We start from the raw sequence: 17,434 nt of genomic DNA, 5'->3' as shown, positions 1-17,434 counted from the left end.
CAATAGGTGAAACCATATCATTTAAAAAATATAGCTGTATCCTTTACACATACTTCAAACACATTTAAACGTTTTTAAACCACTCTTTCGTTTGACATCTTTTATTTTTGTTTTGGTCATTCTTCTTCTTGTGTTTTGCAAGGAAGCAGTTTTCTTAGGCCAGTAAGGAGCAGACATGCTGTGGGCGGCCTAATTTGTGGCCGACATTCAAGATGTAAACTTACTCCCACTTGCCGGGCTTCTGGCAATAATCCAATGTAAGAATATTAAAAAAGGAAAAAGGCTCGCATTAACGAGGCGAAAGGACTGTCTTCATTTATGAATACAAAACAGTAGTGTTGAGTCATACTGTTGTTTATTATGGGCCAACCATTCAGTCAAAGACAGTCAGTGGATGTTTCATTACGTACAGTGGTCTACCTATTATGATTGGTGTGTGCGTACGTGCGTGTGTGTGTGTGTGTTGTGGCATATGACAGATGAGTAATGTGACGACGAGTGAAATGAATTGGGGGGGTAAGAGGGTCTTGTCGTCGCCACGGCGACCTTCACTCTTCAGGGTCTTCCGACATGTGCGGCCATGATGGGGCAGCGCCCTCCATACCGGCTCAAGGATGAATGTTCCCCTTATGGAGATGACCTGTCAATCATTCTCACTGTACGTTTCACATCCACTGTACAGTAACAACCAAGGTTATTTTAGTTCACTAAAAACGAAACGAAAAAACTCAAACAAAAATTCAAAAAACAATTTCGTGAACGAAATAAAAAAAAAACGAAAACACTAACCGCAACTAACTGAAACTACATTTTATGTTTACAAAACTAACTAAAATTAACTATAATTATCGCAAAATTGTCCTCTGTTTATGTTTTTTTTTTGTTTTTTTTTGTTTTTTGTTGTTGTTGTTGGTTTGTTTTTTGTTTTTGTTTTTTTGATTTGGGGAAGTTTCCGTTTTTTTCCAAACAATTTGTAAATTAAATGTTTGTTTTTATTCTATTATTAAAATATTCCCATCTAATATTATCTATTTAAAACAAATATTTGTTCCTAATATTTCCTTTGTGTTCTTAGTATTTTTCCTAAAATATTTGAGCCTTTTTTGCCTACTATTTTTTATTTTATTTTAAATTGATATGGAAATCATGATTAATAACAACAATTATTTGTTGATTTCAAAAGAATATTTATTCAACCACATTCGACCCCCCACATTCGGGGGATAGGGAACGGGCAAATGAAAATCTCTGTACGTTGATGGCCATTTAAATCAATTTTTTTCCATAACATGATGACTTGTTTCTCGTTGAAATTAGGATTGAATTCAAAAATAAGACTCTTTTTTTTTCCATTAAAAATATTTAAATATAGTACATAAAAAAAAAAAAAATAAGTAAACAATTATAGCTTTCCGGGTACAGCGTAAGGGGGCAGCGCCCCACCTTGCCCCTCCCCAAGAAGCGCCACTGAAAAAGTAAGCTTGAATCATGCTTGATGATTGTTCTTGCTTCATATCTGTGACGTGTGTTGATTGCGACAGCGTGCGCTCCTCCTCCTCCCATTAGGCCAATGAGTCAAGCATGTTATGATGATTTTGATCGACCTAGTGCTCCATGATCTTATCCTGCTTTCGGAGAAATTCTTTTAGAGGACAGACAGTGAGGAGTGGCTGAACTTTCAATCCTCTTAGTGTACTTGACTTATCTTGCTCGCTCTCATTCATGCGTCTCCTGCATCTCATCTGCTATATGTACACTATATACTGTCATACATATACAGAATACATGTATATGACTATACTGTACCGTATATGTGCTATAGTATATATATACAGTATACTGCACGTATGTAGTATTACATAATCTATGTCCAATATATTTATTTATACATGTATATTATATATAGTGTCTTTCCTTGTCGGAGGCATGCACCCTCTCAATCCCCGAGCCCCCCCCCCTTGCCAGCTTCCCCGCAAGGTTACTCCCAAGGACAGCCGGCTCCCAGCATCCCTCTGGCCACCGCGTGATTGGATGGCAGGTATTAAAGGGCCGCTTCCTCCTCCTCACATACATGATGAGCACATGGCCCGCCACTGCAGCAGTTCTGCCGTCGCGAGCATACGCACACGCACACGCACAGAAATGTACACACTCGTGTCGATGCTGTTAAAAAGTTTCCAGCAGTTTGTTGCCACATGCTGCTCATCATTAATCATAATGTGCAAGTGATGGTGATATTTTTGTACTTTTAAAAAAAATAAATAAAAAATTTTAACGATTTTTTTTTTTTTTTGTATTTTTGTTATGTTAATGTTTTTGTTTTGTTTTTTTAAATTTGGAAAGTTTTTATTTTTTCCCCAAGTATTTTGTAAATTAAATGTTTTTTTTTATTCTATTATTAATATATTTTCATCTAATATTATCTATTTTTAAAAAGAATATTTGTTCCTAATGTGTGTTCTTCGTATTTTTCCTAAAATATTTTTTTCATTTCTCCCCCCCCCCCTCTATTTTTAATTTTAAATTGTATGGGAATCATGATTAATAAAAACAATTATTTGTTGATTTCAAAACTTAGTATTTATTCAACCACATTCAACCCCCTGTTATTTGTGGGGGGTAGGGAACGGGCAAGTGAAAATCTCTGTATGATGACGGCCATTTAAATGCACTGCTATTAGTGAGTGTGGATTCCATCGGCCTGATGCTCCTTGAAGCTCAAGTCATAGTTATTTGTAGCTTTCTTATCTTTTGCTCCATGCTAACACCCGCAGGAATTTTCCATCACCACCCACCTGACTCACTCCTTCATCACCGTCATTTCACCATCCCTCCCTTTTCTTCTTTTCACCGATCTTCCTTAACCTCGTCACCCATCCCCTGTGATCCCAAGTTGTGCATATTTTTTATTATTTTTTTTTTACTCCCCACCCTCTCTCGTTTCCCCGCCTTCCTCACTTCTCCCTGCGAGCGAAGCACAGATTATGTCAGCCATTTCTCAAAGCGGATTAGCCGCCGGGATCACCTTCACCCACGCGAGCGCGCGCAACAAGGATGACTCCCGTACCAACGAACGCCCCGTTCTAATCAAAAGTATGCCCGCCCGTGCAAGTGTGGACAAGATCGTTTTTTGTTGTTGTTTTTTTTGGCACGTCGCTGCTGGTTTGTTTTTGAGATGGGATGGATGTGCTAGTCAGCAATTTACATATCACTGATTAATTTGACGATTAATTATTTTTAAAAAAGATATATATATCAAAATTATTTGTTTTGGGGTCCCATGTGGCTTACAACAACAAAGCAGAACATTTTACTTTTTTTTGTACAATATGTTGTCCTTTAGCTTTAAGATTTTGTTGAACTTTTTCAAGGAATGTTTACATACAAGAAAAAAAAATATGAATCTGTCTTTAAATTGAGCCCATAGATGTATGCGGTATTTAAAGGGATACTTGACTCATTGAACAATTTTCAGCAGTGAAAAGTTATATATTTTGTCGATAATTAATGTGGTAACGTCATTATTTTTCACGTACAATTAATACCTTTTAAAAAGTAATTTTTCTACTTACTGTCGACTGATGATGACATCAACTGTGTTGAGGAAGTAGGTAACGGCCGGCCAATCACGGCTCACCTGTTTTCTGGGGTTGGTCAGTAAACTGAGCCATGATTGGTCTCAGCACAGGTGATGTCATCATCAGTTGACAGCAAGTAGAAAAATGGCTTTTTAAAGGTATTAATTGTACATGAAAATGAATGAAGTTACCACATTAATTATAGACAAAATATTTTTTTTACTGCTGAAAATTGTTCAATGAGTCAAGTATCTCTTTATTAAGCAACAGAATGAGTAAAAAAATGAAAAAAAATCGTGGTATGAAAAAATGTCTATGTCAAAATGAGAATTTATTGTAAGGAAAAAGAAAAAGTTAAATTACTCTTGAATAAACCAAAAGCCCCGACGGTCCGGATTAAAGAGCAGCCATGTTTTTGTCCATCCCTGCTGTGCAGCGTACATGACGCTATCTGCGATTCTAAATACAGCACAGCACTGACTGTGAGCCTGCCGCGCTTGACACTGAGACCTTGTGACATTCGGCATCCATCCGTAGCCCTGACTCACGCCTCACGTCACATACGTTTCCAAAAATTCTCCGTGGCCTTCATATTTTGTCTCAGCGTGTGTCCGCTTACGTGTCAATGTGTGACATGCAGTACTAGATGTGTATCCAAGCAGATTTTGCAGGTCTATTTTCTTTCCTCGAAAAATGATTTTATTTATTCTGAATACTTTTTTAGTTGTATTCCCTATATTTGATAATTTTCTCCTTTGGAATAATTGACCCCACGACCCTTGTAAGTATTAAGCTCAACTCAACTCAAGTTTATTTATATAGCGCTTTCAAACAGCCTGAACGTTCACAAAGCGCTTTACAGAGAGACAAAAAAACATAACATAAAACATTAACACCAATACAATACAATCACAACAAATCACCATTCTTCCATCCCTACATACGCTTTGACGTTGGATGGATGGATGGATGGATGGTTGATTGGATGGTTGATTGGATGGATGGATGAATGGATGATTGGATGGATGGATGGGTGGATGGATGGATGATTGGATGGGTGAACGGATGATTGGATGGATGGATGGACGGATGGATTGATGGATGGACGGACGGATGGATGGATGATTGGACAGATGGATGGATGGATGGATGGATGGATGGATGGAATAATTGACTTACTGTATTTGATTGACTGCAATGTGTGTTTTAAGGTGGGAAAAAAAATCACACTGCTGAGTCAGCTCATCGTTTGATTTCTCGCATCACTCATGGCTCCAAGACCTTTGAAAAAGTACAATTTGGGAAGATGACATAACACAGTTGTTTGCTTTTGTGAAGTATGAAAGGCTTTTTAATGTGGTCAGGGTGGGCGGCGTGAGCGCCGACTTTGAAGTGAACGGCTGGTTGCTGGCGCAGGATTTAATCGACGGCGTAGTACGTGAGCATTTTTGCGGCCACGATTTTGGGGTGAGGTTTTGTTGATGTTGGTTGGCAACGTATGAAAGCAACTGGACCAATGCGGTGTCGACTAACTCAAGCAAGATGATGATTTTGAGTTTGTTTTTTTTGTTTTGTTTATTTTTCCTGAAAACTAACAATTTAGGAGATGCCGAAATTTCAAAGGTCAGCGTCGTCATACAAGTATGTTTGTTTTATTTTAATCTTATCATGAGCTAATTTAGACAATTTTTGTTTCTTCTGTTTTGACAGCCGTTGCAGCGGCTGTATATTAGCTACAAATGTCGATATTTGGCGTAGGAATATCGCTAATCGATACAAAGTATCACGATTTATTGTGATATCGATATATCGTCACACTCCCACAGCCAAAGCAACTTCGACAGTGCTTTAGTTTAATCAGTACTTCTTTTTTACTCAAGTATTTGTACTTAAAGTACCAGTGTACAAAGTACTTTTGCCACCTCTGAATGATAGCATCCTACCACAGCAACAAAATGGGAAACAGCACCACCCTGTTCCCTCATTCCTCAATTTCTGACTCAGCAAAATAAGCCCTCACTCAGACAAGGTCATCTGCCTTCTGTTGCCGTGGCAACCGTAAATTGTGGGGCGCATTTTGTTCCCCTTACAAGTGAGAATGCATGTAAGGAAACCGATGCAGTGAGATGGGATGAATGCAGCCATGAAAGGGTATCGGCAGCCATTTTGCAAACAGATTGCAAATAAGTATTAGCGAACGAGCCCCCCCCCCCAGCCCCCCCTTTTTTTTAAGCGCGTCAAACCGCAGCGGCGTGTACGTGCGTCGCTCTGGGGCTTCGTGTGAGAACAGGCTCTGCTTTTTTTTTTTCCCTTGCAAATTAGCAGTGCATGGATGAAGCCTGGCTTGCCGCTGCCACTGCTGCTGCGTCGTCCCCCTCGCTTGGGAAAAGGAAACGCAGCAGGGAAGAAACGTGACTCATGGCTGCTGCATAAGGGTTCGCTCGCTCGGTCGCCTTCTGCTGATTCGGTGGCGCGGTTACATAAAATGACGTTTCTATCCAATCCGGCACGCTTGGCCTGGAGCGTAGCCTGCTCTTTTATTTCGTTTTAGTGCTTCTCCTTCGCATGTGTCGACTTGCGGGAATGCAAGGTAAACAAGGTGCGCCCAAAATTGCTACCTTTGCTGATGATGTCTTACTATACAGCATTGGTTGAGCATTAATTCCATTGTGGGAGCAAGGACATTACATAAAGCAGCATGGTGGCCTATTGCAGTAGTGCAGTGTTATCTAACATTTATTCAGCCAAGTGACAGTGGCTGTAAAAAGTCTACACACCCCTGTTCAAATATCAGGTTATTATATCAGAATAGTTTCCACCATTAACTCATTCACTCCCAAAAACATAATTACACGTTTTAGATTTTTTTTAATGTAAGAGCATAAAGCATAGAGCAAGGCTTTTATGCAGCTTCTGACATGAAGACGTGGCTTAAATCAATGGCAGTTATGACAAAAAACGGCCAGCACGTGGCAGCAGAGTATAAGAGATCAGCCAGGGCCACGTTGCAACGAGCTCTTTTTGTCAGTGTTTTCACCAGGAAAAATGAATAGTGATGAAACTTGGCTATATTCTAATGGTAATTGCTGCAAAACTCGAACAGATACATGAAAGAAAAGACTCTAATTTTATTTTGTTAGGTTCCACGTTTTTATAGCAATTGAGCACAACATGAAAACGTGAAAATGGCTGGGAGTGAATGAGTTAATGTGACTAATGAACTGTAAAACTCACAAAATATGTTTTTTCTTTTAGGGTAGGTAAAAATAAGGGTATTAAATTTCGCAACTACCATTTAAAGTGCCTCCGATCCTTGCGGTATTTTTGATGAAAGCATGTCACAGACCTACTATTAACTCATTCACTGCCAGCTATTTTCACTGAAGCAATTGGATTTTGACTGATTTTTGCAAGGTCCATGGAATATTGTGTAATATTGCTATAAAAACATGAAACCTACCAAAAGAAAGTCTCTTCTTTCATCATTAATATATATATATATATATATATATATATTAATTATCTAGAGCCGTTTAACCCATTTAATCACTATTCAATTTGGTAACCGGTGATTGTGTTATTACTTTAGCTAATGCTAAACACAAACTCAAAACTTGTGACTGCCATCTGCTCACCCTAGATTAACAGTAATTATAATCGCCCATCCATTTTTTTGGTACCGTTTGTGCTCATTAGGGTCTGACTGTGGGTGGTACACTCTGAACTCACCAGCCAATCATAGGAAAAACTGACCATTCTGAGCTTTCAGTGAACCTAGCGTGCCTGTTTTGGGAATGTGGGAGGAAATTGGACTACCTGGAGAAGGAGAAATAAAAAACACACAAAGTAGGGCGAGAACACTTAAATGCCACACAGCAAGGCCAGATTCAAACCCCCAACCCAAGAATTGTGCGGCGGATATGCTGACTAGTAACTACTCATCCACCCTAGAGATTATTTATATAATAAAATAACATGCTGAAAAAATAAATATATTATTTCAAATTTAAACACCTCAAGTTGCCGCTACTGTAAAACCTGAAGTGCAGTATATGACTGTTAAACACATTTTTTTTTCATATTGCTACATCATATTTTAATTTAAAAATTTATGACGTTATAAAAGTGGAATGTAGAAAAAAGGTTCCCCCGCCCCTGAACTACAGCAATGAATAATTTATACGTAAATGCTGACTCTGCATAGTCAGCGTGGCTCCCCCGATGCTGCTGCTGCTAAGTGCATTGATGCAACACACATGCGCACCCGCACGCACGTGGTGTAGGTTGATAACGTTGATGTCTTGGACTTGGACATTACAAAAAGAACACAAAGGCTGCTTGTCATGCCACATGAGAACGAACACAAAAGCATGCCAACTCCAATCTAACCTTTCCTCGCGTTTCTACATTAAAACATTGTCATGGCTACAGCTAGCTAGCAGCTCGGCTAGCCGCTGATTTCTGCAGTAAAGCAGGAGGGGCCAAGGTTGACGCCCATTGGTCGCCAGCGAACAGACGCTCGTTTTTGCGATTGGACAGCGGACCGAGCGGGGGCGGCAGTTGAGGCGTTGCTCATTGGCGACGGTGCTGATGGTGGGCGGGGCGTATTCAAATAAGCAACACGACTTTTTCGCCATTCGCTCCGGGTGGCGCTTCTTTCACAGGCGGAGTGGGGCGGCGCGAGGAAGAAATTGTTACTGCGGCAAGCTGTTACCGGGCCGCGGAGGGATACGAGCGCCCGGCAGGAGGGTTGTAGTGCGGCTGGCGAGTTAGTTACGCCGGTCTTTTTCTTCGGACTAGTGATACGTCCACGCGTGATGCTCCGCTTGAGACCGCGACGTTTCTTTTAAAACAAGGCACCCAAACTGCGACTGTGGCGGTCGTTGACGTTTTCGCTGAGCTTTAATTTGCGAGAGGCGCTTGAGGAACGGCAACTTCGCGGTGACGCACTCACCTTAAGCCTCCATTGCATTCCCCCTTGTCTCGCCTCAAGACTGGTCGTACCACCATTTTATCTTTCTTCCCCCCTTGTTCCCCTCCTCGTCCACCGCAAGACGTTTTAAGGGCGCTCCGGCAGAGAGGGGACACCTCTCAACCTGCGAGGAGGACAAGAAGAGTGACTGCGCCAACATGGGGGTAAGACCATCATTCGTCACTCCATTTTGCATTCCCCCCCCCACCTCAACCCCGTACTGACACATACCAACCCGAAGCGGCTTGAGAATGAGCGGTAGTCCGCCGCCACCACCTCCGCTGGCGGGGCGATAGAACCGGGAGGTGGCGGTGCTTAGGAGGGGAGAGAGTGAAGGGTGAGGGTAGTAGTGGTGGTGGTGGGGCCTCGACATGAAACGTGATGTCATTTCATTTCTTCCCTGAGTGGAAATCCCGCGCATGGCTGAGTGACATTGACTGTAATGCGGAACTGCCTCCAGCCACACTGCGACAAAACCAATTGTAGCCTCCATGATGCTTTCACTGTCAAACATCTTTGCTATATTCTGTCGAGTATCGTCCTCTTTTTGTGGTGTACTGTTTTACTGATGTATTATTAGCTTATGCTGACTCATACACATGGGCGGTCACCTTTTAAATAATGGAAAGTGTTGCTCAAAGTCCCCAAAGAAGACTGGGGCCCAGTGTCCTCTGTGTCTCATCAAAGGCCTCACTTTTGCCTGTAACCTTGCCAGCCATTTTAGGTAGGCCTTAATCCGTTTATTGGGGGTGTTGGGTGTGTGTGTGGGGGGGATGTATTTCAGGTTTTCACCAAAATTTGAGTGGTTTGAGGGCTACTAGAGGACATGATTGGCTTTATCGCCATGACCTCCATGTTGACACTACCCCCCCCCCCAACATTTTTCTCAATGCCTCCCCACCTCAAACCCATTCCACCAGAGCCCTGCATTATGCCCCCCTCACGCCCCATGCCGTCTCATCCACCCAGCACCCTCGGTGACCCATGCGTCATAATGCGGTTACCGGGAATAAGCGCCTCACCAGCTTATTTCCCCTTTAATTTGTGACATAACAGAGACACGCTAATCGCCAGAAGTGACTACATTTACAACCCCACCCCCAATACACACACACACACAGAGTGAGGATTAAAAAAAAATAAAAATAAAATAAATCTGTCCTGCTTGGTTCATGTACATAATTTTCTGAGAAAAGCAACCAGAGGCAATAAAACAAGAAAGATCCCCGGCATATGTAAATGCAGATGCAAGCTATTGCGCAATGTGTACGCGTGCGTGTGTACCACTGCTGCATCAATCGGGATGCAGTGCAGTGGCGTGACGCTGCAAGCCCGAAGGGGACTGGCGTCATTGCAGTGACAGCAGGCAGCCGACGGGGTCCCCCCTTTTGCAGGTTGCAGTGTCCCTGCAGAGGGAGGTGGCGAGCTGCTGCGTCAAAAAGGGGTGCGAGAGTTTAAAAAACGTCAACTCGGTGTGGGGAAATAGGCTCAGGCAGATTTTGGGAAGAAATGTTGGACATTGGTGGTGGGTAGTATGAATTTCCTGTCATTGGATGGTGCGCGTTTGTATCAGATGCGCACCACGGTGAATGTGGTGCGCCAGCTGTCCTTTTTCCCAAGGCCGCAGGGGGCACATCGCAAGCAACGCGTGTGCTGCGTCAAAGTGGGGGCGGGGCCTATACTGTGGAAATTCCCAGCGCAGAGCCTCGATAGGCCAGCGTTTGAGATGTGCGACGAAGCGGTCGCTTGTTAAGCACGTGTTTAAAAAAAGAAAAAAAAAGTGAATTCTGCTTTTTTTTTTTCTTTTTCTTTTTCTTTTTTTTTTTTTTTTTTTGTGCCGGTGCACGCCGGGATCACTTTTCACCTTCACATCCCATCCCTCACATGGATGCTGGGAGGTGGGCGGCGGACTGGATGGCAAGAAAGGAAGGACACAAGTGCAGGTGCAGCGAGATGGATTTATTCGAGAGAGGAGGGGCTGCCTGACTGTATATCCTGTTACAGGATAATGACCCTCAGGCTCACATTACTGCAGCTCTTGTTTCCTGGCTGCAATGCATTGTGGGAGGACAGATGGGATGATGAAGGGGGTCAGGTGGAGGATCTCCTTTGGGCGTAGGTGTCAAACTCCGGTCCTCGAGGGCCGCAGTCCTGCAGGTTTTGGATGTTTCTCTTCTCCAACACAGCTGATACATGATCATCTCATCAGCAAGCTCTGCATAAGCTTGATAACGATCCTGTTGATTGGAATCAGCTTGTGTTGGAAGAGGGGAAGCCTCCAAAACCTTCAGGACTCCGGCCCACGAGGACCGGATTTTGACACCTATGCCTTAGGGTGTGGTCTCTGGTTAAGGCGGAAATTGGGGAGAGGTGAGAGAGTGGAAGTAGTGTTACTGCAGTCTTTGTCAGAAGGTCATAATGGCTGCTGAAGAGTGCTGTTCCCCCCTCACACCCCCTACTAATGAAGAGGGAAGGCGTGTGTTCGTGGAAGCGGGCGCTCGTTTAAGAGACGGATGCGTGCGGCCTCTGCAGAGGCCCAACCCTCGCTTTGGTGCAGAGTGCTGCACGTCCTTCCCCACTGCACCTGCCGCACTGGACCAAACTGATCGTCAAGTGGTCCTCACTCCTCAGTTAAAACTGAAGGGAAGAGTTGACAGAATCGAAAAGAAACGTGCCCGAGTGAAAATGAGGCCACATACGGTAACTAGCGAGATCAGCATAAATGAGTAGCCTACATCAAAGCAGATTTGTGAGATAATGTGAGTTTCCATTCAGAATCGATATTTTCTATGGCACACTGTTCTTTTTTTTTTTTTTTTGCGCGCTACTCATTAGTTCACCTAAAACCTAAGAAAAATCCCATTACCCTTCACCTTAATCGGATACTTCAGAGTTTCGCCAGAGTCGTGAAGTTCAGAAGGTCAGGAGACCAGAGGGAAAGGAAAGGAAAGAAAGATTAATCAAAGTAAAATCCAGCACCAACGAAACATCACCTGCAAGGCACACTGTTTTATTAAAATAATTTCTCCTGCACACGAGAGTTGTCCATGTGACCATGATGTGTCATAGAATTTGTATACACATAAGCTACATTTTACACTAGTAAATTTTCCGGCACGACCACAGGTGAGGAGGTTCATGCAGACCGCTGCACCGGAGTTGAGGGTTTATGAAGGAGTTGACATGTGTATGTCACTAAATCTACGCTAACGCAGTAGCTAAAAGCCATAGCCTTATATTTTATATAAAAACACTTGTAGGGTATTAATGTGAAACGTTTTCTATTTTATATGATCAACTCAACAGCTTTTGTTTGCCATCTCAAACCATTGGATTGGTTGTAGTGTCACTTGGGAGTAGAAACAATACATGAGATTAGTATTGTACCGCAATGACGGGAAAAGATGGCAGACAGCTGCATAGGTTAAAATAAGACTACTGTTAATCCACATGGGGTTAAATTACAAACATTTTGTCCAAGTAATATGATAATCTAATAATTGGTCCATCTAGGAAGTCTTCAGGGTTTGCATCCAGACCGGAGTCCACCTATTGACAGATAAGACTTACATCCCGGTGCTTTTGTCCTTGTGGCGTGGCGGTCTGTTAAAGTCAAGCCCCTCATCGACTCCATCGAGCCTCCTTGAGGGTCTCTGATCAAGAAGTATCAGCGTACCGAGGTCATTGTCCTCTACTGAAGGACGGTCAGCAAAAAGAAAGGCTTCAGTTAGCATGGGTGATAACAGTGCTCCGTGATAGCTTACGGAATGCAATTCAGACGTAAAGGTCAGCGCTGTCTTGCAAAGCTTAACTTCATTGTGAGTCATGGACACAGTGGTTCCCTTGAGAACGTGTCAGCGGGCTTCTGTTGCCTGACAACAAGGAAGTGACTGAATCAAGGTGTTATCCTGGAGATATTTGCATGCTAAATGTATGAATGTGTTTGAACACAAGGTGTGACACCAAGCCACCCGGCGTAACTGAGGCTTAGACTATGGAAGCCGTTTGAGTGTTTATACGATATCCTTGAGATCCATCTTAAGGCCCATGTACTAGTATGCCTTCTTTTACTACAGCATGACATTTCATCACACCAGTAGGACAAGTTTGGCATATTCGCAGGCCAACTACATGATACCTCACCATCAAAAATGCAATGATATCACATTTTTTCTCTGTCCACAGGGAGCAAATTTGGCAGATAGTGAACTGTTGTCCTAAAAAGAGGCAAAACATGCTTGCTTCAAACTTTTTATCTCTCCCAGATGAATTACTGTAAAGCCGACACTTAAAACCAAGAATTTCAAACAAGACTCTGAAGCTTAGTGCGAACATATAAAGAGAAGCCACAAATGAGCTAATGGAACTTAGCATCTAATATCTATTCTTTGGTAAATCTATGTTAATTCTACCAAAAATAGTGCAGCCCCAACTATGAGTTTATCAGATGTATATTAGTTTATATATAAAATTAAAGACATAGATCTAATTTGAAAACAGTATTGACTCATGTTAAAAATGTGCTATTTCGGTGTGCTAACAGTAGTCTGTATGTATGCCTACCACAGTACAACTTGGCCTAAAACTACTAGTAGCCTAAGTGAACATAACTTGAAGTCTGACAGGACTATTAACCTGCTCAATCCTACAGTGCATTGAAATAGCCTTCACTCAAATGACTCAACACCTCTGTGCTTTAGTGAGCATAAATTCTATTTTTATACTGACACAATTATGAACTCTCCAAACAATAAGTCAGAGACAAAACTCTGGAACAGTTTTGATTTTCTTTTAAACAAGGCTACAAATCTCATCAGCAGTGAGAATGTCATTGTATTTGTTTAAAAAATATTTTATGTATCAAATACTTATTTTTGGTCCAAACGATTAATTGGCCTGCGATTGGTTGGCAACCAGCGTGTCCCCCGCCTACTTCCCACAGCCAGCTAAGATAGGCTCCAGCACCTTCCGCGACCCTTGTGAGGAATAAGCGGTCAAGAAAATGGATGGATTAATTGGCTGACATTGGTTCTTTTAAAATGCGCAAAAACATGTGTAATGTGTATTAACACAATACAACATAAGACAAAACATTAATCCCCCCCCCCCCCCCCACACACACACACACATACACACACACACACACATTCACAAAGAAAAATAAAAAAATTGGCCAGTATTTTTCTCTGTTGTAAAGTTAACAAATACTAAAGCCCAAAGTGTTGTAAAAGACTCAAGTTTTCTGCCCGTAAATCATATTGTTAAGCATTAAGCGTCCCAAAAAATAAGTTCCACGTTCTCTCATCTCTGCTTTTCCTGATTGGTTTTCAACAGCCTTTCAGTTTATCAGCTTGCACGTTTGTGGGTGTGGATGTCATCAAGGAGTCCTTAGGTGGCCTCATCGTGGCAATATGCCACGTTCCATCCATTCCATCCACAACTCTAATCAACTCACCATTGCAATGCTAATCTTCCCACTAGAGTTAGACCGATATTTTGGCATTTTGACGAATATTGGTATCTGTCTTTAAAAAAAAAAAATGTGAAGATCTATCAAACTGTTGATCTCAGAACTACTTATTTAGATTTTCAGTTAACTTTATAAAAGACGCTGCTGAACTCTACATCTTTTGTTTTTGTTTGAAAGTAAAACGAAGATACATGAAAGTTTAACATTTCAGTTATATTGAAATTTTGGTCAAATGAATTTACTGTAGAAAACATTGGGGAGCTGTGATATTCATTTGTTTGTTTAGTTTTTAAGACATAAGGCTACTGATGAGCCTGGGAGCTCTCTGAAGTTTTGTTTGAATTTTGAAACATAGATGACAAATCACGATTTGCCTAGGATTTCAAAAAAAAAAAAAAAAATTGAGCAAATCTAAATAGTTGTTCAATAAACATGCTTTAAGACATTCAAACAAAGTTAAAACTTTGAATTTGTATTTAAAAAAAAATTGACAACAATATTTTTTACCATTTTCTGAAATAGAATATCGGTTCCAAATATCGGTTATCGGTCATCTGAAAAAAACATTTTTACCTACCTCTACTTTTCACACTCACACATGCAAAGGTATGACCTCAGCCCTTCTCAGTGTGTGGGTGGACTGTGACTGATTTCAAAGCTTTCTTGGATTTTTCTTGTTTTTTTTTTTGTTTTTTTTTTACTAGGATCACATTGCACATTGTCTTTTAAGCCTGGGCCCTCATTTGATGTAATTTAGTTACTCCAAAATCAAATGCACCAAAAGGGATACGATATGTAGTTTTTAATTAATCAACTTTTATGCGGGACATCAAAAAATCTCACAAGACTTCAGCTGTCATTTGACTGCAGTTTGCTTTCTCTTCGACTTTTATTTATGATACAACCGTTCAAGTTTACTCAGGTTGTAAAGAGAGAAAGGATAATAACTATTGCACAGGAACTAGAATGTAGGAAACCTGTCTTTTTGCTGAATACAATATGTGGAATTAACCATTTAAAGTACTAGCTACTAAGTTTCAAAATGACGACAATTTGGAAGTCAACCAGTGATCCAAATCGTAATTATGGGGTTTGTTATTGACCGTACAACCCTATTAGAATGTGTATTTGTTTAGCGGCGTAAAAGACTTAACTCATTGGGATAATCCAGCGTGTTGCTAATCCCAACCGCTAACCCCACACCTCTTTGAGCCCCTCCACTACATCCCATAGGGAACACTGTCCTGCTGCAAGGAACAGCAGATGGCCCAATAACCCTTACAAGGTCACACATCTCTGCATGCACGCAATGACAGCAACACACACACTTTTAACACTAACAGGATCACCAGATGGATAAATTCTCCAACTCATCTCTTAGCCTGTCTACATTTATGCTAATAGGCTAGACTCTTATTTTGTATTATGTAAGAATACATTGCAATGCACAATCTCCATTGTGTTTGAATTTTAATAAAAAAAAAAAAAAATGAAGTGGAAATGGGAAAAAAAGAATTGTCGCAATTAAGGTACCATGATGCCCTTTGATTTAGGCAAGGAGAGCCACGGTCACCAATGGACTTGGAGCCATTTATTGAGCAGGGGGAAAAAAAAGTCAAAGAAATAGTAATCGATCGCAGATACACATATCTCCTGTTTGGCCTATCAGCACCATAAGGCAGTACTCTGCATTTCTGCACCCGGATACCTAATAGGGATGTAATGATATCCAAACATCATGATACGATAATTATCACGATATTGTGGGGATGTTGGCGATACAAAAAAGGTCACATTATTATCAAAAACATGAGATCATACTAAAAAACAAAAAAAAAACATTGTGCTTTTGTACATAACAACAGTGCTTATAAATAAACAACAATCTCTAATAGCACTTCTTATTGAGGCACTTACTTGCTAATACAACCACACGTTGAATTCCTACACAGATTGACTTGTTTCACAAGCGTATTAGCATGGATTTTAAACATAGAAGGGCCAAAACATGCCTTGTGAAAATTAAACTGCACTAAACCAAAACTAGCCACCAGGGCGTGCGCGAACTGCACAAATGGAAATCAACCTGACTTTTTTTTTTTTTTTTTTTTTTTTTAAAACAGATGTTCTGCTTTTAATATCGTGACATGACGACGAGGATATATTGTGGCAGTTTTAATATCACGACATCGTGATATTTCTGTTATCGTTACATCCCTAATACCTAACGTCATGCCTGCATCGAACTCCATGTCGTAGGCAACAAATTAATATCCTAATTCAAGCTACCATTATAATGTAAACATGAATTAATTCATTAATTAACTACATTAATCAAGAAATAGTCAAATGCCCTACTGTTAAAAAGAAAGACGAGTTTTGTGAGTGTGTCACGTGGTCAGTACAGAGGCGTTGATTTGATTCAAGGGGAAGTGAGACAAACCGCACATAACCACAAGTACGAGGAAGCGAGGTGGCCTTCTGTCCACAACTACTTCCTCAGTCGTGCATAAAAAGCAGCATTGTGAACTTCCCCTGCGATTGGCTGGCAACCAGTTCCGGATATACCCCGCCTACTGCCCGAAGCTAGCTGGGATAGGCTCCAGCACCCCCCGCGACCCTTGTGTGGAGCAAGCGGTTCAGAAAATGGATGGATGTGAACTTCCTGTTTCAGGTGTGGAAAGAAAGTGAAACCTGGCCCAGGTTCACAAGCTTGTCACGCCATATTTCTTTTTCTACACAACATATTTCAAAGTAATGTCTTATCTTTGTCTTTCTCTTCCAGTCTGTCCTTCTCTCCCCCTCCTTTTGCCGCATTGCGTGCCGCCACCACCACCGCATACGCGCCATCGCTGGCCCAATGACTCGCATCCGCTCACACACTTCGCATACAAGCAGGGAATGCGGTCTCCACTTACACATGCATCAATTATTACTTGTCCCTCATCCCATCGGGGGACCCGTGTAGCCACAGCGTCGGTAGCCATGGCGACTCTCACAAAATGCCAGCCTGCGCAAACTCGACAACAGCGAGACGAGACCCGCAGCACTGACTTCTTGGCTTATTGGCATTTCAAGACAGTTTTTTCAAGTCCGTAAGTGACACGGTCAAGGGTAACTAGCTTAAAGGTATCCGAGGGGGGGTGCATCATGGAGCCAGCGCCCAATGATGTCAGAGCATTCGTTGGTTTTCTCTGCAGGAGCGGCTGTAATTCCAGACACGGGTTTCTGTTCCCTCTTTCCAACTACAAAGATGCTTATTATATTACGCAGAGGCGTCCATGGCAGCTGGACACAACACACACGCACACACACACACAGTGTCTGGAGTCACTCGGACCGAAGGATCTTGAACAATAATCTAATTGCGATTTTCCTTCCTCGATATTAGGATTGCGATTGAATATGCAATCA

At 41.7% G+C, this 17,434-nt stretch overlaps 1 protein-coding gene across 9 annotated transcripts in view; it reads left to right on the top strand.

The window, feature by feature from the left end:
• The window catches only part of atp1a3b (ATPase Na+/K+ transporting subunit alpha 3b), a 39,568-nt gene that overhangs the window by 6,974 nt on the left and 15,160 nt on the right, over positions 1–17,434 (top strand). For 2 of the 9 annotated variants that reach the window (XM_077526517.1, XM_077526515.1), the window contains exons 1-2: positions 5,060–5,219; positions 8,633–8,714. The exons of 2 other annotated variants lie outside the window; for them this stretch is intronic. In XM_077526517.1, coding sequence (XP_077382643.1) covers positions 5,185–5,219; positions 8,633–8,714 — 117 coding nt within the window. In that variant the 5' untranslated portion in view covers positions 5,060–5,184. Of the gene's footprint in view, positions 1–5,052; positions 5,220–8,209; positions 8,715–17,434 lie in introns of those variants that run through there. 5 more of the 9 variants (XM_077526521.1, XM_077526523.1, XM_077526516.1 and 2 more) reach the window with 4 other exon arrangements.

This window comes from Festucalex cinctus, chromosome 7 (assembly GCF_051991245.1).
Source record: "Festucalex cinctus isolate MCC-2025b chromosome 7, RoL_Fcin_1.0, whole genome shotgun sequence".
Lineage (NCBI taxonomy): Eukaryota > Metazoa > Chordata > Actinopteri > Syngnathiformes > Syngnathidae > Festucalex > Festucalex cinctus.
This window is presented reverse-complemented; position numbering and strand designations above follow the sequence as displayed.